Source organism: Coffea arabica, chromosome 2e (assembly GCF_036785885.1).
Source record: "Coffea arabica cultivar ET-39 chromosome 2e, Coffea Arabica ET-39 HiFi, whole genome shotgun sequence".
NCBI classification, from domain to species: Eukaryota; Viridiplantae; Streptophyta; class Magnoliopsida; order Gentianales; family Rubiaceae; genus Coffea; species Coffea arabica.
Genome location: NC_092313.1, coordinates 17487144 through 17513741, shown reverse-complemented (window position 1 = coordinate 17513741; position 26598 = coordinate 17487144). Strand labels below are relative to the sequence as shown.

The window sequence follows — 26598 nt, the reverse complement described above, 5'->3', positions numbered from 1 at the left end:
TGGACTAATATTGGATGCATGTAACATTTTGGATGGAATAAAACTCATTAATATTTCTGAGGAAAAGCATTACAAAAAAGCTTGCTGCTTGTGTATATTTCATAAACAGTATGTAGGTCTTCGTAGGAATGACTTTTTTTTTCTTTTTTGTCAAACGGCAAGAAACTTGACTATTGACTTTGATAAACCTTAATCTACAGTACACCTCGTAGGAATGACCAGTAAGCATACTTATATCGAAAGAAAACCAGATCACAAGACTCCAACAAAAATATCTAGCCACGCAGTTTCTCGAAGATGGAAGAAAAAATCTTAGATATAAAATTATAAATTAAAAGGTTTGACAGGGCGGACCAAGCTCATGCCTATCAAAAAAAAAAGGATGACGAAATAAGCTATCATTATATATAGTACCCAGTTTTTTAAGACAACGGGCCACCTTTCTTCTTGACAATGAAACATCTACATGCATGGTATTTGGGATATTCCATCCCTGCCCTCCTGGATTCTGTTTAATTGTTTGATTAAAAATGATAGCACCAGGCTGGTTTTTTCTTTTTTTCAAAATTTTTTCTTTTTTCAAAATGATAGCACCAAAGATTTTCTAAAATGTGCATATTAAAATGGAGGTGTTATATTTCGACTTTTCCTCAACTATTTTACCAAAGTTCCATTATCATAGAAATTTAACAAAAGGGTTCAAATTCACCCATTCGCACATAGATTATCTCATTTATGATGAAGAATTGGTTATGGTCGTTCAACTCAACAGCTGCTGTAGGCTGAGCCGATTGAACTCTACTAACTCAAAAGAAAAAGGAAGAAAAAAAAAAAAAAAAGAGGCATTGTCTATTCTATACCTTGAAGGTACGTGATAAAGATTTTCTATTGTGTCTGGGTGAGAAGTTGGCCCAATTTAAGTTTGACTGCAATAATTCAATATTTGTCCGTTAAAATATTATGAATTTAGGAAGTGTGTGATAATAGTAGAGTTTTATTGCAGCTACACTTTTTATGTGTACGTGCGAGTGCTTAATTATTTTAAAATTAATTATACATTGACGAGTGTAAATGCACATTACATTATCTAAATTTCAATGTTAAATTTTACAAATGTGACGTGCACGTGATGAATCCGTAAAGCCACGTAACACAAAAATATCCTCGGGGTGATACTAATAAACAGAGAAAGAGTAAAGTGCAAAATATCGTCTCACACCTATCCTCCGGCACAGTTAGAAGGTGACGACTTTAAAAAGCGTCATAATAACAAGGCGCGTGAGAACAACCTCTATGCCAAGGTCACCTCATCTGCTACGAAAACGATCCGTCTGATGCTGCACCCCCGAAGAAAATATCTGGCTGACATTGGAACGAAGATATTATCAGCCCTTTGCCTACGTGGCAGCAGTCTGATGTTATTGACACGTGTAAAAAGCGTCGCCATGTGGAGCCTTTATTGGCACCCAACATCGCATTTCTTCCTTCACCTCCACCGCTTCACCCCCCCCATCCCGCACTTTTCTCCTCAATCTCTCTCGAGAGGGTTTCGTCTGTCCTTTTCCTTTTGCATTCGTTTTATCCGATAAATCAGGGAGGTATTTCGGTGCAAATCTGCATTGTTAGGGTCGGAGAATGGTAGAGAGTAACCGGTCGGAGACTGCGCCGGCGTCGGCGAATCTGGTGATGGAAGAGTTTTGCAGCTGTGAGTTGACTCGATCGAACTCCGAGGCTGCTTCTTCTTTGACTGTTGAAAGTTCCGGAGATATCTTGTTTCCTTCTGCTAATGCAAGACCGGTAATTCTGGCATTTTTTCAACTGCTTTTTCCCGAAATGTATGTGTGTCTTCTTTCTTTCTACCTTCCTCCTTTGTATTATGTGGAAATTTGGTTGTCTGACGAAATCTGGTCCGGATCATAAAAGTTACAATGACACGGTTTGCTTTTGGAATTTGATGTTTATTATTTATTGCTGTGTGAATTCCATAAGCAAATTATTATTATTTTTTAATATCGTAATTATTGTTGTAGTTTAAGAGAATGAATAGATTTAGTATGATCAGTGCCGGATGAAAGAGTGAGAAAGGAAGACAAGCAAACTTCTTGAAGGCAACAAGATAGTTAAAACTGTTGGTTTCACTAGTTTCATAGGTGATTATACCATTCCTTTTCTTTTTCTTTTTCTTTTTTTTGGATTGAGAAAAAAAGGGGGGGGGGGGGCGGTGTTAGCTAGATATCTGCTTAGTTGTACTAAAAGTTATATATATATTTTTTGTAATACCATAGCAGGACTTGAAAATGGGCATGGCGGGGTAACTTGTCCACCAGGACGCAACAACAGAGCTATTGCTTTTTTAGAAATTTCAGCACTGCATTTTTGGAACCGGAGCATATACAATTTAGTTGATTCTTGACTCATGTTGATTTGATATCAGGGTGGTTTGAGTTTTAAAAACTTGACAATCAAGTAGTAAGTTGTTGCTGTAAGACAGATAGTCGTTAACCGTGACGCTGTGTTGGAAAAGGCATTTTTGGAAAACTTTTAAGTATAATGCATCTTAAATGGATGACGACTGTGAGGTCTTAAAGAAGACAGACTTAATGGGATCTTGCTTTCTCGTTCAAGTGACAGAAATGAGTGGTTGAACAAGCTTGTCTTGGGTCTGATGATTGGAGAAATAGTAGTTCGTTAAATGTACTTGCTCCTCTTCAAAGTTGAATCCACTTATCACCTCTAACAACTCATTATTAAGTTTTTCATGACATTTAAGGAATCCAAAACTTTTGCATCCATTAAGTATGTTGACCATTTATTGTAACTCAAGTGAGATTTTTTTCTTTTCCTCATCTCTATGGACCTGACTTGAGGAAAACCAGAAGAGACAGGCATATGAATTTTTTGATTAGCATGTGGGACTCATTTTGGGAGAACAGCTTAATATGAACTTTGCATTCATGGAAAAGTGCTGTCTGCATTATTTGGAGGATATTGAATGCATAATGGTTAAAGTTCTTATAGAAGCACTTGTTGCTCTTGTGCTACCATCTTCTGATGCATGCTATTGTGACATTACAATTTGCTCTGATGAGATAAAATATGTCAAAGTGTTAGCATGACATTTATGTGGATATGGATCTGACAAAATGATGAGTTCATGTCCTAGTTAACAATGAGAGATGCAGTCACCATGTTTTAGATGGGGAAAGGTGGAAATGCAGTTGTTTTACAGTTCTTTTGTTTATTGAATTCTACAGAATTTTCTTTTGGTTATTGTCTTTTATGCTTCATCCATACTTTTAGGGATGTTTTTGTTTGAGGTACAATGAAATGCAATGTTTTGGCAGACTGTCTAGTTGCATTAGACAGTATAATACTACTGGTGGCCAAAATGATTTCACTTTATCCTACTGTATGGCACAACCTTGGGATGAGGGACACTAAGAATTGGAGTTTTGAGGATGTTAAATTTGTTTCTAGGGATCAATGCAAAACTGTATTATGCTGATTGCATTAAATGCTTTTCTCATTAACCATTCACATGTTACCCCAGGATAAGTGTGAGGCATGGACAAATGAGCAGCACAACAAATATCTTGATTATTTGGAAGCATCATTCGCTCAACAACTACAACGATCAAGAGGATTCACAGCATGGTGCACTGAACAAAACAGAAGTGGTAAAGATTCATCTAAAAGGCTGCCTGTCTGTGTCAGCAAAGCTTCTGAGCAGGTAACTCTCAATATTCTTTGGTGTCTGTACATAGTATTTTTCTCATTACATGGGCTTCCTTTTGTTTGGTTTCCCATCTGGCCAAAAAGATGGTTGTAGTTTTGAATTCTTCTTCTTCTTCCTTTTTTTTTGGGGGTATCCCTCCAGTTCTCAGTTTTACAAGATGGCCAATGGCAGAAGATAATCTTTGATATGGACCAGCCTCTTTCTTATATTTCTACTGTTAAGATTCCAAGAATACATTGTGAAAGACGTGCAGGTAAGGACTCTTCCCATGTATCGTCTGATCCTAAAGACCACATTAAGTTACGCTATGAGGAGGAGCATTTGGAAGGCAAGAGACCTTTTTCTAGTGGATCAGCATCAAATTCAGAACAAAACCATATAAAGACATGCTACAGTAATTCATTTATTAAAGGTAATCTTCGATCTGACCTATGCACTTATTCCTGTGTAATATATGACTTCATTCCCTTCCCTTTTACCTGAATGCTGACATACATGTATAGTAAATGTATATATGTACATTTAGACCTATATTTCTATTCTGTGAGTATTCCTATTTGATTTGGGGTAACTGTTAGAGATATCTAGGGATACATATGGACGACCTTGGTTTGCTTTTTCCTGCATAGTTTGGCTAAGGAATGCAAGACAATCTGTCAATTCTTAAAATTTAATAATAGATGCGTTGTGTATATGCATCAATATCATTTCTTGCCTTACAACTTGGACCTTGAAATTCCCTGTTACGGGGTTGAGAATGTGCAACATGGGGCATGAACATGATTAACTCGGGCAACATGTTCTTTGAAAAGAAGATTTAGTTATTTCATTAAGAATATGTAAAACTGTGCATAAAGTAGTCTTTGCAAGATATAATCATAAACGCTATAAGCAAATCTTGAACACACACTGCCTTCATTCAAGGAAGCTTGTAGGGAATATTTTGAAAGCTCGCTAATTGAATATTTTCTGGCAGCTAGGGCAGTGCTTTCCATTTCCTTTGTAGCCTTTAGGCCATTTTTCACCTCATCGTATACTGTGGGATTCTTGATTACTTTAATTACCTTTACTAGCTGGTCAGTTTGCTTGAATATGTGCTTTTATTTGCCATTGTGATAGTTGATTTTCCATATACTTGTCAAAATTTGTATACTGTAGCCACGACAATGCACAAGTTTCAAAATTTTTCTTTGACTTTGCTGATCGAAGCATCTATGCATCTTCTTCTGCTTCACGTTCTTTGCAGTTTTGGCACTTGTGGTTCCTTGACAGATATGATGGTTATTATTTAGGGATGTTTATAGGTTATTTATTGCATTTTACTTGATTGACATTCCTCTTTTTCGTTGTTGTTCATGTCATTCCAGAACCACCTGGTACTGGGTGTTCCAAATCAAGGTAGGAAAAGATGTAGATAACAAGGAGTTTTCAATTTTTGATACCTCTAGTACCACTTCAATGTGGTTGTTCCGTGGCTTATGAACATGGAGGATAGTGAGACGGGCCTTTCCAAAGTTTACCATTAACATAGGTTTAGGTGTACATGTTGACCCAGTTTCTTGTTTAGGTCATTGTTAAAATTCCATTTAGGAGTTAATACTAGTAATTTGTTCTTTTCCTCTGTCATGAATACACTCTTGGTTTAATGGTTCTTCAAGTTAGCAACTTATTTGGTCAAGTATCATGGTTACATCTTAAGCTTAACATTGTGCTGAAATATATACCTCCCTCCTCCCATTGTACACCCAACCCATCTCTGTTGAACAAAAGAACTTGAGGCAAGTACCATGTATTCTCTGAAATGATGGATTAACAGGCTGGTTGCATTTGTTCAGCATGCATTTTCTTGTGTTGTTAATGTAGCAGCTGAGACCAATAATTTGAGCTCAGGGAATAATTAGCATTTTTGTAGTTACAATATGTTGTTTGTTTAGCCGCTGAAGTACACTAGATATTAGTGAAACTTTAGGTGCCATGGTTCTATAGATAATGTTGAGCATCACTTTGATGGTCTTATCCTAATTTTTTTTTTTTTAATGTCAATTATTCAACGATAGATTCTGCAGAAGGTTCGGGCCAGAATTTTGCTGATGAAGACTGTGAACATGATCCGCACACTATTTCTCTGGCAAAAAGGTTGAAAACAGTTGCAGATGATACTTCAAGTGAAGATCAAGTAATACCTGAATTTAGTTCCTTAGCTGCTTTCATTTAATATATGACTGGTGTCATAGATATCTTAACGTTATTTCTGCCACATGTTTCAGATTGTGCCATCTGGGAAATTATTTGCATTAGGAAAGTCAATCATCAATAATAAGACGTTGGGAGGACAAGCGATTAATGAAGATTCATCAAAAGATTTTGAGAACTGGTCCCTTCTCAATTTGACGTGAAATCTGAGGCATGGCTTGATGTTTGAGTTATGACCACCAACAAGAAAGATGACAAGCATTTAGTTTACACCCCATTTGGAGTAAAGGATGCTATTTCATTGAATACTTTATATGACGGTAATGTTTTACGGACTAGGAAGAAGGTTTTGAAATTTTTCGACAGGTTTGTTGATCATCAAAAGTAGATTTTAGATCCATGTAACCTCCTTGCACGACGGTGTAGCTATGAGGTTGTAGATAAAATGTTGATGCATCTCTCTATCTCAGGGTGGAAGTTTTGTGAAAGTTTGTGGATCACCAACTTGAGCAAATGTGTGTGTGTGTGTGTGTATATATATATATATATATATTAGGTGAGAAGTTCTTGAATCGTTTCTGGAGATATAACCACGGGTCTTATGCTTAAGATGCTTCGAGGGGAAATCGGAGTTTATTGACACAATAATCTTTCTCTTAAAAATTACTTCCAAACTAATGCAGTTTCAAAATATATATATATATATAATATTTAATTTAATTAGTTATGAACTTATAATAATGATATTTTTAGTTATATGTGTTATATAATGGATATTAATATTATTAATTATACTAATAATTATATATGTCTACTAATAGGAATTATTGATTAGTTATACTAAATTTACTAATAAATTTATACTAAATTTCTAATTACACTGAGCACAACAACACTTTTTTTTTCAAAAAAAAATATAATAATGACTTAGTAATTGTCTTTGTGTTAAAAGTGAAAACTTTTGTGTTTGGACAGGAGATTATTTGTCCAAATTTATTTGTTTACATCACCATTATAATTTTTAATACACCTTTTTATCTCACATACATCACATCATAAAAAGTGCTACAGTAAAAATATTTCAAATAATTTACAATCCAAACACAAGCAATTAATAATTGACTACTTTAGCTGTTTTTGTTGGATCATGTTGGATTGTATTCAAATAATTTTTGTTTTATTATTTTTATGAATTTCAATTGTGAAATCACAATAGATAATAATTTGATGATATATTGATATTTTAGTACTTTTTTTTTTTTTTGTGTAAGCAAGAGACTCGAACTCGAGACCTCTTGCTTACACTCCCTCTCCCCGTACCACCCAACCCATCTCTCCCCCTGATATTTTAGTACTTGATTATTTGCTAAAATTTAACTATAATAAAATTATATGACAAATTTTTATTAATTCCACAGGAGAGGGGGGAGTAGGGCGGGGCACCCCGCCCCGCCCCAACTTGACCCCGTTGCCATTCATAAAACTAATTACCCTTAAGCTTTCGCTCTAATCTTCTTTCATCTTGAAAGGCAAATCCCATTATAATGTCAATAATTACTCTTAAGAGCTTAATTAAAATTCACATTAGACGAATACTTCATTATTTTTCAATAGTTCAAAATTTGCTACTTCTTCTCTATATATTGTTCATTGTTTACCTTGAGGAAATTCTTAATACATTTGGAAATTTCTTACATTGTCATAGCAACTGAAAATTTTTTTTGCCATATGTATGATGAATTGCCATACAGATAAATTGAAAAAATTTAGAGATCTATTTTGTTAATTTATGATTTTTTATTGTTAGAATGCGTAACAATAACCCTTTGAGATATCAACTATTATCTAACCTTGGTGTTAAATCTAATACCTTATGACTTAATTTTTTGTGATGGGTCAAAAAAGTGATGCCTCGTATAACTTTCTTTCCTACAATCCCTTTTCTTCTTCTCTTCCTTCTCCGTCTATTCTTGTAACTCATATTTTTTCTTCAATCTTTCCTACTACTTTTCAACTCCTCACCATTTTCTTCCCTCCCTCCCCCTCTATACCTAACCTTTAAATTCATATCCTGTGACCTAATATATTTAACTTTACTTATCATAATGAAAAATATAAAATTGAAAAATGATTACAATGGTTGCAATTATTAGTATCTAAAAATGGAAATGAAAAACTAATAATATCTATAATATCCTCAAGTACTACAATCAATATATATATATATATTTAACATAGCAAATACATATTTACATATGAAAACAGCAATAAGAATACATAAAATAATTAATGATACCAAAAGTTATCCTTAGTATTTGGGTTTTGCACTCTTATTCAAATCTAATGTCAAATTTGGGCCAAATATATACAAATTAAGTAGTATTTTAGAGTTGAATGTTCTATATCTTTCTCTTAAACTATAATGTTATTTTTTTAAAAATTTTTTGGTAAAATTGGTGTTGTTATTATGATTATTTTTTATCAAAAATGAATATTTCAAAAAAAAAAGTCCACGTTAAAAGGCTAGTAGTACTTTGTTTTTTATTTAGTGAATTCATAATTTGGATTTCATGAATAGTACCATTCTTGATTTTTTAAATCCACGACATTATTTCGTTTTTGTTTTCTATTTAATTTTGCCTTTTTACTTAGTATTACTAAGTTAAAAAATAAAATATTGTCATTTACTTTTTTACTTTTACTAAGTTTGGCAATGTTTTCTTTTTATTTACCTTCCACTAATAAACTTCAAACCAAAATTCTATATAAGTGGAGTCACTACTTTTTTAAATTAGAAAAGCATGGAAGTCACTTCTTACTTAAGAAAATGTTATTTGCACCCCATTTTTTTTATTATTTGCAATTCCACCATTTGTTTTATTATATAGTCTAATTAATTAAAATTATATGACCAAAATGATTATTGAAATGTGAATAACAAAAATGGAGTGTAAATAATCATACTTATTTAAATTAATAAAAAAGCATGAAAGGATGTTATATTTGTTATCTCTTCTTATGGTCTTATAGAAGTTTTAATTGTTATAAAATCATAAATAACGCAAGGTAATCGGAAACGTGATGGGTTGAAGTTTAAATAGGATAACATGCACATTAACCAATAATTTGAAATGAAATGATTTTAAAAAATAACCAATAATTTCAAATGTGAAAAGTAGATGTGGAAGTTGAAAGAAATATATTTTATAAATTAAATTAAATTAAATGTGAAATGCTAGAAAAATGAAATTGGTAGTGGAAAAATGCGTGGAGGCTTGTTACTAAAAATTCCTTCTCAAATGTATATAGAGATAGATTGTTATAATAAAATTTTAAATTTTAAAAAACTTCCAAAATACAGTTACAGTCAATTATTTAACCACAAACACCGAACACAGAATATTAAATAATACTCGTACTTAATTGAAAGAAAATTAATGAGCTGTGCAAGTCATCTATTATCATGTCGAGTGTAAGTTAATTTTGGCGCACTTAATAGTTATCTAGTACTTTTACTCTGAAAACTAGTGTGAATACCCGTGCTACGCACGCTGCTGACATTATTGAAAAAAATGAAAATAAAATGGTGAATAAAAAAAGGTTAAAAAATTGTACCAACACAATTAAAATGTAATATCTGTCTAACAATAGTTTGAAATATGATACAATGTGTATATCATTCAAGAACTGCCTTTTTTCGAAAGATAGATTCTGAAAAAATAATATAAATTTATATTAGAAAATGAATGATATATGAATAAAAATGAATGTAATTGAATGTTGTTAAAATGAAATACTTACAAATATTATGTATTTGATTTGATAATCTTGCATGAAAGTGCGAACACTTTTCACACCATTCAACTTTTAGTACGAAAATCAAAATTGGTGATTTAATTAATTCTGTTGAATTTTGTGGAGTGCGTACTATAAATGAAAATACACGATTTTTGCATGAATTGATTCGTTGGTTGAACAACCTATCACCATTTTTCTGAGAATTAAGTACGTATGAAATTCAAAATTAGTGTATTTTTTTTACATAGTCTATAAATAGCATTATAAAACATAAATATATATCAAGAAATTCTACCTTTCTTTGTAATTCTCTGAGATAATAAGCATCACAACTAAATACGAATCGTGCATGTCTGTCTTGTAGATTAAGATGCATGTTACCACTGGAATCTCTGATTTATATGTTAACATTGTACCTGTTTGACAAATAAAATATTATATACAATACAGAAAATATGTTAAAATTAAAAGTACATGAAATTAATTACCTAACAACAATGTCGACCACGTCATTATAATTTAGACCAGAGTGACAAAGAATCAGATAATGACAATCTTTTTGTGATAAGAAACATTAACTCTTTTGGCCTAAAGGTACGGAATCTGTCATTATGACAATATCAAATACTATACATAGTTATCGAATTCCAAGAATCCAAACTAAGTCGCCAACAATTTGAAGATTTAAATTTTTTATCGTAAGAAATTTCTCATATCCAATTCCATAATTTTTTTATCTGGAGGGAACTTGATTCCATAAAAAATCAAATACCAACACTTATGCCATAGGGAAAAAGATGACATAAAAATAGTGATGGACATCTATTATTTTGATCATAAAATAAAATTTTATACTTACTGTTGCGTAATAAGTTGTTATTGAATCATGAGAAAATGCGTCTAAAACGATGACCTATTACCTAACATTTCACTTCTATTTAAAGACGAAAGACAATAACAACAATAATCAATCGAAAATATTACATTATTGGAAATAATATTTAATAAAACAATGAAAATGCAAATGTTTAAAGAATAAACAGTATCGGGATTTCTAATTTGATGCGAACGACATTTTAATTGGTGTAGTTGGGATTTTGTCCTTCGAATTTGATGTGAGATTTCTCTTTCGTCAAAGCAAAATTGTTGAAACTTTTCGAACTGCTGTATAGAATCGTTGCGGTGTACGTTTCGTTTTCTAAACAAATGTTTCCTCCTTTTGCAATATTGCGAGTTTGAAATTTAGCTGTCGTTGAAATGCTTGTAGGCAAGCATGTTCCATAGTGAAATTATGTTAAGAGCTAAGATGGATACCATAAAAAAGTTGAAGGAGATAATAAATTTTTGGGAAAAATGCAAGAAAGTTCTCTTAATTGGAGTGAGCACGCAAGAAAGTTGAATGAGGATGCTATGTTTTGGAGAACTTTTAATTGGAGTGAAATTCTTAAATTGAAGGACTCTTAATTGGAGTGAAAAAGTGGGAGAAATGTAGGAAAAACGTGAGTATTATTATAGGATTTTTAGAAGCAGTTATAGGATTAGTTAAAAGATAAACATTTCTTAAATTGGAGAACTCTTAATTGGAGTGGAAACGTGGGGGAAATGTGAGCATGATCATATGATTTGTAGTATACTCAATAACTTGATAGTATACTCAAATCCTCGCTGAGGTAAAGTTTGCCTAAATAAGTTTTATAGTGTCCGAATTTCTTGCAAAAAAAAAAAAAAAGCGCTAAATAGTCTTAATTGGCATTGCAAATTACAGCAACGTGCCAATGGCATCTAGTTCTAATTTTTTTTGAGGTCAAAATCTAGTCGTAACTGGTTCTGTTGTTTCTTGATCATGTTGTATGTTTTCGAATTCTATTTAGCGTGTAATAATTGATAATGATTTATTCTATTTTTTCGTGGTATTGACAGGCGAAAACCACACCAGAAGTGTGATAAATTTACTATAAACTCTTAATATTATCTCCCCTAATTTTTGTATACTTTTTAAAAATTTAAACTTTTGTCAATAATAGGCTGGTCACACAAATAAAAAAAACGGACTGGTTACACATCTCATTATTTGCCCTAAGGAACTCAATTTAGCAAATTTCTTAGAATAATGGTGAAAAGAATCATAACAATGGAGGAACCTGGGTTTGTTTCTTTTTTTTTTTGGGATATGAAACAGCCCTATTCATTTTTTAAAAATAAATAAATTGGCCATCTTACGTTCATTAAGAAGGGAAACATTTTTTGGTCACTGCACATGGATGTCCGGCCATCCTAAAAGGGGAAAAAAACAATTGTTCCGTTCTTGCGATTTTTTTTTGGGTTAAATATAGTAAACCCCTTAACTTTACATTTAGTTGCACTTTATCCCATCCACTTTACATTTAGTTGCACATTTGTGATTTTTTTGAAACGTGATTGTAATTTGCAAAGCTCATTTATAGGAGTGGTTATAGGATTAGTTTAGTGATAAATATTTCTTAATTATAAAAATGTAAAATTGTATTAAAATAGTATACAAATGAGCATTTGTCTTTAATTAAGGAGTAAAAAAGATTTAAAGTATAAATAACAAACTATAAACGGTTTATGAAGTAGATAGTGAGAAAGTTTTAAATTTTAAATTTAACTGGTAATAGGATTGGTTATAACCCACTACTTTTTATGTATTAAAATAAATACAAAAAATCTAAAAAAAAGAATGAGAAGTTTGGAAGCCATTGAGAGGCCGTCTCCTAAAAATCCACTCTGCAATAGATATAGATATAGATCATTAGCACACGGGATCCTTAGTGCCACTTTTTAAGTGATAATTCAGTGCCACTTCTATATTTATGTCAAGTATCCTGTTTATTTAATTTGTTATGTATTCTTTATTTAAATTTCTTCTATCATTACGTGATAAGTGGGATTGATATTGAATTTAGCATCTAGTAGTGGCATAGAGGATCCCAACCGGAACATTGGTCCTAGTAGTAGCATTTTTTAGACTCTACACCAAAGGTTCCATTTGGTCAACCCATTCCTACAAAAACCAGAACCAAAGCGAGAAAATGTTGTACTTATTAATGTCCCTCGTACTCGAATGTGTTGAAATCCCCTGAGGATGAAGGCGGCGGATTCTTATTCGTCACAAAGGACCCTTTCATCCTAAGACGGTGCATGCTTTTCCCCAATTTCAAAATTCTGAAAAATTCTACCATTATCTGAATGGGTTCCACAATTCCGAATCAGAGGCATCCCAGATTCGAAGAGTCAAGCGGGTCATCCTACTCCTCCACCACCAGTAACAGTAATACCTCCAAGAAGAAATGGTGGAATCTGATGCCTCTGATTGTGAGTTTAGTGGTGATTGCAGAGATCGCCTTTCTGGGCCGACTGGACGTGGACAAGAACGTTGACTTAGTCAACTCCTGGGCTGACTCCTTTTACCAGTATACGACGTCGTCGTCTTGGTTGTCTACCTCATCCACCACCACCACAACGCATATTCATATGGGCGACGGTGAAGATGAGGCAGACGCCGGGTTGACCAGTGTGACCGGCCACGATTTTGATCGGAAGAGCGGCTCCGAAGTGGAAAATACCTGTGAGGAGTGGTTGGAGAAAGAGGACTCGGTGGCTTACTCTAGGGATTTTCAGAAAGATCCCATCTTTGTAACTGGTGCTGAACAGGTTTTCCATTTTTTCCCTTTCTTTCATTAAATTTTTGTTATTTGATACTAGTAGTTAATTTGGAATTTTCTACTTTATGTTCAGAATTGTAAGGCTGCTGCTTAATAGTATTGATGAACTGGTGGATAATCTTTGTGTAAAGTCCAAATTTTTGTTTGTTTATAGGGTAGGGTAGGGTCGGATAGTGTAGTGACACAACCTATTCTATGATGAGAAATTTAAAGAAGAGTAATTGTGAAGTAGGTTTAACAGATGTGCTATACCATAATTTTTGCTAAATTAAAGTTACAGTAGATTAATTTCAATAATTCGTTAGTTGTTGATTTTATTTAGAGCACTGAGTAGTTTTCCTGGTAGGTGTCCTATAATGATAATGTCCAAATTGATTTTAGAAAAATGTAAACAAACCGTATTAATGTAAAGGTGGGTGATGTTGTGTTTTGCACCATCACACGTGCCTTTAATCGCTATCCTGTTTTTAAAGCTTATTAATAATTTGAAGAAATGACAATTTTCTTTACTTGATGGAACATAAATTCTGAAATTTGTATTGGGTTATGTGGATTCTAGCATCCTAATACAATTAAAATATCTTTCCTTTTGGTTTTGCTTGTTGGGTAATAATTTATTATGTGGGTCATGTATTTATTAATGTTACTTGCTTCAATTTAGGAGTGGAAGTCCTGTTCTGTGGGATGTAAATTTGGATTTGATAGCAATAGAAAGCCTGATGCTGCATTTGGTTTACCTCAACAAGATGGTGCCGCGAGCGTGCTTCGATCAATGGAGTCAGCTCAATATTATGCAGAGAACAATGTTGCTATGGCACGACGGTGGGTAAGAACTGACTATAGCATGTTCACATTTCATTGACCTTGTCTCTTTCATGTTGTTGAAAACCTAATTCTTGTTAAACGTTGCCTCGAGTTGAAACAGTTTTCGCACTAAAGTATTTTTGCTGTAAGCTGTATCCATTGTTTAATTTGAACAAGTTGCTTTGCATATTTAGATTGGCACATAAAACTACTAGGTGTCTCTCACTTGATGTTGTTGCTCTCTCTCTCTCTCTGTGTTTTGTATTTATGGTCCTGATGAACTCAATGCATAGCAGGCTTTTGCTATGGGAAAATGCAAGAACAATTTGACTTTCTTGATTATCATACTTGTAGAATAAGATGCTGAAGGCTGGAGCCAATTGTTAATTAAATATACCTTTTTAGTTGTAATTTGTCAAAGGACTTGTCACCCAACATCATAGAGCAACTAAGAATGTGACTGTCTTGATACTTGATGAGAATATAAACACATGCTTGTTCTTGCTGGTAGGATCATTAAAAGTGGTCTTTTGTAAAAGAATGGCACATTCTTGTTGCTTGATTGCATGAGAAAGATGGAATGCAAGGGTATATTCTTTCCCCATCTGTAGTTTTTTAATGTGTCATGAAATATCATGTTAACTCTAATCTTTCTATTTTGGATTGGGAGCTTGGTGGAATTGACAGTTTGTAGCTGCTAATTATTTCACCGTCCCCTCTGCCGGCCCCCCCCCCCTTCATTTTTTTTATTTTTGCCATTCTGGAATATGGCAACTGAGGTAAATGCACGGCACAAACTATTTGAGAAGACATTGGAAATGCTATTGTGCTATTAGCCTAGAGCTGCCATGCATCATAATATGGAAATACTGCTACTATTCTAAGTCTCTTTCTTGTATTTGCGGTAGAAATCTGTGAAAGAAACAAATAATGGAACTAATGATATATACTTGGAAAAGTTGTACCTTACTGACGTGTGGCTTATCCTGGTATACAACTTTAGTTTGTATTGATTATGATATAAATTCCCTCCATTTCTTGTGAACTTTTCTAGTTTTCAATTATTAACGGACTGATAATATGTGGTTTTGTCATCATGCATCAGGAGGGGATATGATATTGTTATGACAACAAGTCTCTCTTCAGATGTTCCGGTTGGGTATTTCTCTTGGGCTGAGTATGATATAATGGCACCTTTGCAACCAAAAACTGAGAGTGCTTTGGCAGCAGCTTTTATTTCTAATTGTGGTGCTCGAAACTTCCGACTTCAAGCTCTTGAAGCACTTGAGAGGGCTAACATCAAAATTGATTCTTATGGAAGTTGTCATCGAAATCGTGGTGGAAATGGTGAGCATATTGCACTGTTAATGTTTTTGTCTTCTTATTGTCTTTAAGCTGAAGTCTGGTTCTTAGATACTGTGGAATTAATGGCCTTCTAATTATTTAAGCTATTAAAATTTCCTTGTTGGAGTTATTTCTGCACTTTAGAATTACAGGAGAAGAACGAGCCATTGCTTTCAATTGATATCTGGTTACTATTTTGCATCTAAGAAGTTTGCAGAAAATCTTTGTAGTGGATGTTAATGCTTTCATTTGAATAGATTGTATAAATGTTGATGCTAAATTGTTACGTATTTGATAAGGTAGTGTTTTTGTGGAAATATGCTGCTGGCTGGCACATCTTATTGTTTAAACTTCAGTTATAATTTTGTGCAGTGGACAAGGTAAAAACGCTGATGCGTTACAAGTTCAGCTTGGCTTTTGAGAATTCAAATGAGGAGGATTATGTTACTGAGAAGTTCTTCCAATCTCTTGTGGCCGGTATGAAATATGTTGTTTTTCGATTCCTTCCTTCAAAATTCTTCCTTTTTGAAGCTTCGAGATAGCACTTTCTGATGGAAATTAACTAGGTTTTCTTATACTTTTGTGGCATTGAGAAATGTTATTTCTCGGATGATTTCAGATGGAAATCTGAAGTAATGTCTTGTGTCTCATTTGTTATAGCTTTTAAAGAACAATGTAGTCCAAGTAATTGCTGTGGATGTGTGAAAAGAGCCTATATGTTGGGAATGGGTTCATATCTCATTGTTTTGCTAATGAAGGAGCTTTAACATGAACTTGTAGGAACTGTTCCTGTCGTTGTGGGTGCACCAAATATCCAAGATTTTGCCCCTTCTCCTAGTTCTGTGTTACACATTAAGGAGCTAAATGATGTTGATTCGGTTGCCAAGAATATGACATATCTTGCTGAAAATCCTGGTGCATATAATGAATCATTAAGGTGAGTATCATTTGTATATAGGCCAGTCTTTTAGTAGACTTTCGTATACATCATCTTGGTTAGTGTTATGTTGCCTGTTCTAGTTAAAGATTATGGTACAACTTCTCTAATGGGCTCGCAGTCAGTTTCCTCTATTACTTTTTTCTGCTCATGTCATTGTCGATTGATATCAAAATTTACTCTTTTGCTGCTTGTATTACATGTGGAAATTTAATTTTCTACCCACTCTGCAGTTTGAGGAAAATTTGAGTCTACTTTGTAGGTGGAAGCTTGAGGGCCCATCAGATTCTTTCAAGGCCCTTGTTGATATGGCTGCAGTTCATTCTTCTTGTCGTCTATGCATTTTCTTGGCAACAAAAGTTCAGGAGAGAGAGGAGAAAAAAGTAGAGTTTCAAAAACGGCCATGCAAATGCACCAGAGGCTTAGAAACTGTCTATCATGTATATGTTCGCGAAAGAGGGAGGTTTGAGATGGTGTCGATTTTTCTAAGGTATTCTTTTTGACCTATTGAGTTTTCGTCATAGAGACTGAAGATTGTCAGTCCACTGTACCTGACTTTGTGGGTGGATCAGGAATGTGTTTGTCGTCTTAGATGAACAAGTCGATGAATTTGGATTTTCTTTCTTACTTTACCCCGAATGCATATGTTTATTTTGTAGTTTGACACCGATCCAACCCTTCCTGCATTCTCATTCTTGGACCTTTTTGGGCAGGTCATCCAATTTAACCTTGAAGGCATTGCAGTCCGCGGTGCTGTCAAAGTTCAAGTCTGCGAAACATGTGCCAGTTTGGAAACAAGAAAGACCAGAAAAGATAAGAGGAGATGATGGGCTAAAAGTTCACAGAATATATCCTCTTGGCATGACACAGAGACAGGCATTGTATACCTTTACATTTAAGGGGGACAGTGAGTTTAGAAATCACATAGAAAGCAATCCTTGTGCTAAATTTGAGGTCATATTCGTGTAGATGGCAATTCGAGAATTCTGCTCAACTGTTAAGATTGTTCCGCACAATTCACAAATTAACTTGGAAAGAGGGGAAAAAGGCATGTTTGACTCTGCATCTGTGCTGCAAATTTTTATTCCCCAGACGTATCCCCAGACGTAAAGTGGGAAGGGAGAGAGTGGGGAGAAAAAAAGGATCAAGAAGAAATCAATAGCTTAAGATTTACTTGCCTAGTTGCATATCAGCATATGTATTTGAAAGACTTTCGTGACTTTGATGTACCACTGCATATTAGGACATATATATATATATGTATGTGATATGAAAGAAATAGCCAGTTGTTGCTTATCTTCTGCCTTATTAACCGTCGATTGGGAGGACAAAATCACACAACTTCAAAAAGGATATTTTGCACGAAGGTTTTGCCAGTTTTTAAACAGGATGGAGGCCAATTCATCAAAGTATTATCAAAACATAATTGATTGACAATTATTTCGATTCAAAATATAGTCAACTGTTGGAATGAATGGTACTTAATATCCAATTAACTTAAAGAGTTACTACTATATGTAATCAGTCAAATATTTAAATTGCATACTACTACATACACTTGCATACATCGGTTCTGGGGGGGGGTTTGGGTTTGGTTTATAAGTCCCTGGGACGACCTCAAGAGTTGCCGGCTTTTGAGGTTTCTTCTGGGATTAGTTTTATAAAAGCCGAATTTCTAAACTTCAGTTTAGAAAAGGTCAAGAGACATACACTTGCATATATATATATATATATACGTACAGATTTTTGAATGCGTGTGTACAATAATAAGCATATGGATGCAAACACCTGCAAAAAAGCAAAAGAGATTTAGTACAAAACTTTGAATTTAATTGAATTTGATTTGTTGAAAGTCACACTTACTACGAAATTCTTGATGTTAAATAAATTTGATATTGTGAAGGTCACATTCGACAAAAATTTTTAGGTTTAACCTGATCTTTTAAACTTGAATTCAATACAAAATTTTGAATTTAACTTAATTTGATCCGTTAAAAGTCATGTTTACGACAAAATTTTTTATTAACTGAATATAATTTCTTGGACACCACACTGATTACAAAATCTTAACTTAACCAACGTAGTTATTTTGAACACCACATCCAGTAAAAAGTTTTTATGTTTGATTTAATTTAATTTTTTGAATTTGCATTCAAAACAAAATTTCAAATTTAACTGAATTTAATTTTTTGAGATTCACAGTCCGTACAAGTTCTTAATTTTAACTTGAATGAGATTTCTTGAACGTTGCTGCATTCAATATAAATTCTTAATTCCAACTGAATTGACATTTTGAAGGTCAAATTCAATAAAAAATATTTATGTAGTATAACTTAATTTGAATTTTTAACGTCGCAACACTTTCGATTAATAAAAACCAGTTATATTTTGATGCCAAAAATTGGAGTCCCCCACATATTTTTAATTTAACTTAGAAAAGAACGTGTGACTAAACTTATTAGCGGAACATCCTTGCGCGGTGGCAGGGCTTTGGCGTTTTGGGTTTTGGATTTTGGTATCGGAACACCTCACTTCTGGAGGAGTAGTACAGCTCCTCCGCCGCCATCCGGCAGCCGCCGTCCGCTGTTAACAACTTGGGCGACCACCACTCTGTCCTACTATCTCTGCGAAAAATAAAAGTTAGCAAAAGAAAAGGAAGCACAAAATAATGTGGTATCTATGCGTATTTTACCACAGGTTGCTGGACTACAGAAGGCCGGAGGTGGAATCTCTAGCAGACCTCTTTGGGGCCTTTGATAAAGAAACCGACCCACAATCGAAGTCGCTTGAGTGGAGGCTTCCAGAGGACCACCACCCTGATTCTCCCTTCCATTTTGTTAATCTTCCATCTGAACAAATCGCCTGCAATATAGCCAATAGAAGTAAGCAACAAGGGATCTCCTTTTGTTTGTCTAATACATTCTTTTGTTTATTATTTACTATATTTACCTCCAATTATTTTTGTTATTTTGATAATTTATTGTGTTTTTTCTTTGGGGCCTTCTCGTAGTAGAAGGGGAAAAGAATACTGAATCTTGCTGCTTAAACTGAAGTGGCTGTAATAGCTGTTGCGCTTGAATATATTCTCCTCATAATATGTTGTTTGCAGTGGAGGGTATGTTTTTGTTAGCTTGCTTTTAAGAAGAAGAGTAAGTTTTATAGCTAAAGAAAATTAGACTAAAATTTTTCTTTTCAATTGGTTATGGGTACTGCCGAGTTTTTATAGATCTTCATTTAGGTTGTAGAGAAGCACGGTGTCCAGACAAATGTTAATATGCTAGTTGACAACAGCCCCTACAGCTAATTCGTTGATAATCTTTGTTCTGGATTGTTATATGCGCCTCATCATTCTTGTCATATATGCAATTTAATATCCGTATCCTTGCATGCTTCTCATTTCTTGCGTAAAAGCAGAGAATATTTACTCCATTTGAAGGAGTTAACCGTGATTGTTAAGGAAGTTGAAAATCATGTTATATCTTGGGATTGTTTAACTAGACATTTACTCAGATCAGAATTTTCCATAAATATCCATTTTTCCTTTTGGTTGGAGCTCAATTTAGATTTTCCTCTGATTCAACACAATTATTTCCTTATTGTCAATAGTCACCTTGAAGCGTGAATGAGTATATGACGAATTGAAGTCTTGGATGTTTAGGCATTCTTGTAAAAGGGATTTATGAGCTCTGGGGTGAAGGAAGTAGCTTTGAGGAGCTGGAAGAGGCTATAAAAAGTTGTCCAGATGAGCAGAAGTTGCCATACCTTACATCTGGAAGCACATTCAAGATTACTGTGGACAGTTTTGGGAAAGTTGTTAGCTTTCAAGAGCAGAATGATCGTATTCAACAGCTCTCTTACATTCCATTTAAGGTTTGGTTATCTCCTTTTTCTATTTGTATAAAGATCTGATCCTCTCCTTTTTCTGTTGCTTAGATTATCTGTTGTTCATGTCAGATGATACCTTGCATGGCTTTTAATTTGGATTATTTTGATAGATGGTAGACTATGCTACGAATTTTTTTTGGTTCTCTGAACTAGCCTTACTTCTGCATGCTTCCTGTTGGAAGATAAGATTATAGCTATTTATGATATCTTTTTTGTTTTCTTAAAATTCCTTTTTCCTTTTTGCCTTCCTTGTCTGAAAATCGTAACTTGTAAGAACAATGTGAAAGGAACTCAGACATTATAAAATCTCCAACATTGATAAGTCCGCAAGGTTGCCTCCCCATATGCCAAACAGTTGTGAAGCTGTATCTGTGTATCCCTTTCTGATTGTCTCATTATTAGGGGCACAACATAATGCATTTCCCCCCATCATGAGTATGATGTCAAAGTTATTTTAGGAATTTTGGTTTCACAAAGTGTATTCCTGATTGATTGGAATTGCAAAGTAAATTTTAGTATTTAAAAGTGGGTAGGTGTTCTAATATCTTGCAAAGTGGTGCTGGGTGCTACTTTTTGACTATTGCAGTTTCAGGTTAAAAGGAAAAGTCTCATGCAGTCTTGTGTCTGAAATTGAGTTTCAGGTGTTTCATCTGCTCCATGGTCTTACTTTCTCTTCTGTTTCGTTGATACACCAATCTTGGATAAATTGCTCTGTTTTGCCTTTAAGAATCTCGATGTACTGATAACTTTCCTATCTTGTTTCTCTAATGTTTTGGGAAAGAAGGGTATGATAGTGGGTACCAGCAAGTACATAAAATTTTCTTGGTCTAGCATTACTTTTGTGTTTCTTTTTCTGCATTAAGCTATGGTGGTAATTGTGAGACCTGTAAAGGTAACTGTCATCTTTGGACATACGTACAGATCTTTGCATAGTCCCTCTTAATGTGGTGAAAGGATCATTGTTCATAGAAGTTGCCAACTTTGTTCCTCTTTTTTTTTTTTTGGTGATAGTTCCTGTTGTTAGCAGATGCTAAGTGACCTTGGTTCTTACAGGGCCAGGTCAATCTAAGCCACCCTGATCACAAGTTCTGGCTCATGGAAACTGATAATTACGGATCTAACAATGGGCTTCCTCCCATTGTCTGCAGAAGAATTTTTTTTGGTCGAGAGATTGGGGCTGCAGATAGGAAGCTTCTGCCAACTTACCAATTAAAAAGCCGCACTTACCTTGGTCCCACAGCCATGGATGCAGAGATGGCTTTCCTGATGGCCAATCAAGCACAGGCCAAAACTGGGAAACTTGTCTATGATCCTTTTGTTGGTACTGGAAGCATCCTGATTGCTGCAGCTCATTTTGGAGCAATGACAATGGTGTGTGATTTTATGTGCACTAAAACTTCTGTTACTAGGCTTTGTTTCACATAACATTTCTGGTTGGATACCTTACATTTGGTTGAAAACATTAAGATTTCTTTTGCTTTTGCGTGCCATTAATGTGAATTTCTCAGGGTGCAGATATCGATATTCGTGTAGTTCGTGATGGTCGTGGTCCTGATTGTAATGTCTGGACCAATTTCAAACAGGTTAAGATACGGAAATTGACTTTCTATTATTATGATTATTATTTTTATCTTGTTTTATGCAGTGAAACTTTATACTTCAACATTTTTTTTGTGAATACTTACAAAGTAGTGCTCATCTATATGGCTTTCGTGGCAGTATGGATTGCCCATGCCAATTTCTCTGTTGAGGGCAGACAACAACCTCCCGCCTTGGCGTCCTGGACTAAAGGAGGTAAGTAATCCTGGTCAAGGACAATAAATGACAGTTTTTCCCCCTTCTCCAGTTAAAAAAAGCTTGAAACAAATCTGGTACAAGGATTAGCTTAAAATGTACCACTGTAGTCCACCAGCATATCAATAACTGTGTGGGATGAACTGCTTACTCCTGGAATAGATTAAGCAAGGACTTTCATGTGACATTTTATCCTTAAAATCTTTTGTTTTCCTCTTGACCCACAAGTCCTAAGAACATGCTAAGGCTGGTAGTCTTTGTCATGGCTAAACTTCTCATGTCCTTCTATCCCTCCAGCATTATAGAGAAGACTAAATTCTCTTCCATCATTACCTGGATAGCAGACAATGAACAAAACATTTTTCTCTTGGTGGTAAAGTCTCAGATGTAGAGTTAAAATATCTGCCATCCACTGCTATTTTGAAGCAGAGGAGTTGTATTAACTTGTGAATGCATTCTCTTGCTTTTAGTCAAGATTTATGAATACAAGAAGTAAGATAGCTTTATTTGGCAGGGACAATGGAATTGTATTATATCCTATGTCTGAGCTAAATGGAATAGGGTTTCCCTGTGTAGTAGGGTGGTCCTAGTAATAGAACCTAGTAGCTGGTCGCCTTGGAGTTTGGCATTAAAAAAGAAAAAAACAAAGAAGCTCCTGCCTGTACGTTTATGCACAGCATTTTTCATTCGTTAGACTTGTATGCCCGTGATTGTGTTTGGGCATGTTCTTTGCCTGCATGGTTTATGAATTTCGTTGTGCTTCTTTTAGGTGTTTGATTGTATAATATGTGATCCTCCTTATGGAGTTCGTGCTGGGGGCCGTAAATCTGGTGGCAGAAAGCTTTTGAAAGGGGTAGTGGGCCCGTATACAGTTCCTGATGACAAAAGGAATGACCACATACCTTCCACTGCTCCTTACAGCTTAGTGGAGTGTGTACACGACTTGCTTGACCTTGCTGCTAGGATGCTTGTAATGGGTGGAAGGCTTGTGTACTTCTATCCTGTACTGAGAGAGGAAGACACAATTGATACCAGTTTTCCTGAGCACCCATGTTTGAAAATGGTTGCAAGCTGTGAGCAGATCCTAAGCTTCAGGTACAGTCGTGTGTTGTTAACCATGGTGAAGATTGCGCCATATACAGATGACATTGCAGAGGCAGCTAGAATCAAACATTTGGAGTTCAGGGAAAACCATCTCAAGTGGTTGGAAGATGGCAATCTTCATTCAGCCGTCTTTAGTCCGCTTGACATGCAGCTTAATGCTGCAGGGGGCACAAAATTCAGCAAGGAATCAAAGCCAAAATATAGAGGCAAGTATGTTTAAGATATTAAGATCTCCAGCAGCTATTTCGTATTGGGCTGCTGCTTAGTCTCCACATTTTAATATAGCAATTCAGTGTATTTGACTGATGATGATATATGTCATGTTTATTCTTAGTTGGAGAAACAAGCGGAGTAGTAGCCGAGACACTACTATTTGTAGTCTTTTTCATTAGTTTGATAGAACATGTCGACTATTTATTGTCGCAAAGCAGGGTTGCTCTTACAATGGAAGCTGGAGTACCTCACTTTATAATTTATGTACAAGAAGAGGCCAGATTTAATGAAAATGTTGAAGCTTCATTTAAACAGAATATGATCCTGAATCTACCAGAAATATGTGTACCCGCCGACCAGGGGTTATATTAAATGAAACTATAATATGAAGCTGGTTTAGAGTAACAGCTAGCTGTCAGGATGGTAGCAGTCCGTACGAGGAGTACATGCATAAAATGACATTAATTGCTGAACTGCGAGTTCGATAAACGGTTGTGCGTACAATTCGTCGACGGCCGACAAACTTTTCCTTTTCAGCCCCAAAAGGGCTACCAAAATTTAGAGACTCGCAGCCTTTTTCTTCCCGGAAATGGATACATTATGCATTTCCAGCTCTTGCAGTTGAGGTTAAGTTACTAACACTCAGAGGCCCTGGATTCCGATTTCTAGTTTCATTACCAGCTTCTTAAACTCAATTCTCCCCCTCCTTAAAAGGGAAAAAAAAAAGAGCTCAAAATTTTAGTTGAAATTTTCTCACGTGGATAATATAATTGTGACTTTTTTTTTCTTAATACCAACAAATAGATACACACATCTGGTGTGTGGTGGTAAAAGGAATTTTGCAAATGTGAATAAAGGTTATGTGTGTGTGTGTCTATATATATATATATATATGTATCACATTCAAAGGTTGAAAAGAATTACTACTATATACCAATTCTTAAATGTTTAAGCCTGTATTTGAATTTCACTGTGGACTTGTCCTTAAATTGCAAATCCATTTATGGACAAATACAGTACACGTACACCACATGATATACTTGCACATACTATTTTTGGTTACGATACTCCATGTTTACACTTCTTGAGCAGAAGCAGCTTATTTTTTTTTTTTTTTTTTTTTAAAAAAAGGGGGCTGCTGTAATTCATTGACATGAATAGGAAATGAGACGTTACGAAGCCAAATTAGAATTCTTTAATCCAAATTGCTGGCTACCTTACGTTGGTGCAGCGCAATTAAAGTTCTTTTTTTTTTTACGGTACTGATAACATTTTTGTAACTTAATAATCTAATCCTAATCCAGGGAAGAGAGGAGGCTAAAAACACGGTGCATAAGGGACTAACCTATTAGATAAAAAGGGTGTTTTGACACCTACTTTGAATGAATTTTTTTCATTGTAGAGGTAGAGTTCGAACCTCTACTAATCTACTTTCCAAAGAAGAATCTTAATCCGCAGAGGAATCTAAGCTGAGTGGTTCAGTGCAATCAAAATTGATTTGCATGACTTCTAACGTCGTCGGCTTCTTGCTAGACAAAAGAGTTTAGTGTTTGTACGTTTCCAACTGGATTCTTTTTTGTCTAAATCTTTTCTAGAATGGATGTCCCGATGAATTTGTCTACGTAATGGACATTTTTTGCTTCACAAACGTTGTCCATCTCAATGATTGCCAAAGCCTCAAAAAAAGCTGCAGGGTGTACAGCATGATTGGAGGGAGTCAGAGCCCCAAACTGTCTGCCGTATTTTCGGGAATCCTAAGGAGTCTCAAAGTTTATTTTATTTTATTTTATACTCACTCCACTTTTGCTTGGCTAATATAGGCCGATAGGGTTACGAGTACAATTCTGGGTATCTGGAACTGGGAGCAACACCACCTTTTTCGAGCGCTGTACTTTTGTTTCGTGGGAAAACATTCCGGATCATCATTGCTGCGACTTTGCCCACGAACACTTGTTCAATTTACTTGGTACATTTTGTGTTAAAAAAGAATTTTGGTGGCAACTAAATAGATGTGATGTGGTATATATAGAAATATCATTATTCATGTTGCATCACTAGTTTTTAACTTTGTGTCACGCTTGCTTTTAGAGTCTACTTAGGAAAAATGATTTTAAAAGATGATATGCCTATGCGATAGATAGATGCAAATATGAGATGTCTAAAAATCAAGGAGAGTTGAACTATATATCATTTAATTTATTTCTATTTTATAAATTGTGGATCAGAATAGGATTTTCCCTTTTTTTTTTTTTTTTTTTTAACCGTAAAAAATGTGCACACGTAGCTTCCTACCAACAAATTGACATTCAATTGCTCATTTTGGATAAGGATAACAGATAAAACCCCGAAACTGAATTTCGAAACGGACGATAAAATCCCGACACCTTAAGAACATGAAGAGTGTTGCTCCCACAAAAGCAGAATTCATGACTTTCTAGCCATTCAATATTCTAAAGCACCAAATCCTTCTCTCCTAAGATTTCTCGTATACTTTTCTAGGACCTTCTAGTGAGAGAATCTGCTAAAGTTTTTCTAATGAGAGTTTCCGGTATTTAGGGTTTCTTAATAAGAGACTTCTTACTCCTAGAGTTTTTTAAGGGTCATTTTTTTAAAGTGAGAGAATCTTCTCTTTTAGGATTTTTAGCGAGAATTTACTTGTAGTTTACGTTTTTTTTTTCTTTGTCAAGTTTCAATCTTTCAAAGTTGTTTACTAAATTTGAAATTTCTGAGATCTCAACTTGATGTATGGATTTGAAACAGTTAAACGGTAAATCAAGTAAGAGAAGACATGCACAGATGTTTCTCTATTGGGTTCAAAGAGATTGATATCATCTGAAATAGATTGGAGATTCATTATGTAATTAATATTCGTTATTTTCTCAAATCTGGTGTGTATGTAAGTCATAGAAATTTTGTTGTTGTTTTTGTAACATGTCTGATGATGTGTTTTCTACCATTATTGCTGATCTCATGAATGAAATTATGATTTTTTATAAATAAATAAACATGAAAAGTACATATAACTGCAAGCAAGAGAAAACGAAAACAAGATTCGGAAAACCGTGGAAGATTGGTGCAACGCAGCAACGTGAAGAACACAGTCG

General features: G+C 34.6%; 3 protein-coding genes across 7 annotated transcripts; all 3 read left to right on the top strand.

Moving 5' to 3' along the window:
• The first annotated feature begins 1490 nt into the window (after positions 1-1490).
• On the top strand, positions 1491-6417 carry LOC113731424 (cold-regulated protein 27-like). Of its 2 annotated transcripts, none has more exons than XM_027256691.2 (5): positions 1491-1797; positions 3551-3730; positions 3878-4148; positions 5794-5912; positions 6004-6417. In XM_027256691.2, exons 1-5 carry the CDS (start codon positions 1636-1638, stop codon positions 6130-6132), a joined length of 861 nt encoding a protein of 286 aa, XP_027112492.1. In that variant the 5' UTR covers positions 1491-1635; the 3' UTR covers positions 6133-6417. The 2 variants fall into 2 exon arrangements, with proteins under 2 accessions (XP_027112492.1, XP_027112493.1); XM_027256692.2 differs by having other exon boundaries at positions 5803-5912; positions 6004-6313.
• Positions 6418-12797: 6380 nt separating this feature from the next.
• On the top strand, positions 12798-17563 carry LOC113731423 (glycoprotein 3-alpha-L-fucosyltransferase A-like). The gene is made up of 7 exons (XM_027256690.2): positions 12798-13402; positions 14075-14235; positions 15323-15564; positions 15934-16038; positions 16342-16498; positions 16761-16988; positions 17212-17563. Exons 1-7 carry the CDS (start codon positions 12938-12940, stop codon positions 17465-17467), a joined length of 1614 nt encoding a protein of 537 aa, XP_027112491.1. The 5' UTR covers positions 12798-12937; the 3' UTR covers positions 17468-17563.
• Positions 17564-18920: 1357 nt separating this feature from the next.
• Positions 18921-23787, top strand: LOC113731422 (uncharacterized). 4 transcript variants are annotated; one of them, XM_072079462.1, is made up of 7 exons: positions 18921-19380; positions 20157-20368; positions 20970-21024; positions 21437-21754; positions 21892-21966; positions 22103-22177; positions 22947-23787. In XM_072079462.1, the coding sequence occupies exons 2-7, from the start codon at positions 20241-20243 to the stop codon at positions 23499-23501; spliced, it is 1206 nt and encodes a 401-aa protein (XP_071935563.1). In that variant the 5' UTR covers positions 18921-19380; positions 20157-20240; the 3' UTR covers positions 23502-23787. The 4 variants fall into 4 exon arrangements, with proteins under 4 accessions (XP_071935563.1, XP_071935565.1, XP_027112489.1 ...); XM_072079464.1 differs by having other exon boundaries at positions 18922-19380; positions 20976-21024; XM_072079463.1 differs by having other exon boundaries at positions 19243-19380; positions 20105-20368.
• Positions 23788-26598: the final 2811 nt, after the last annotated feature.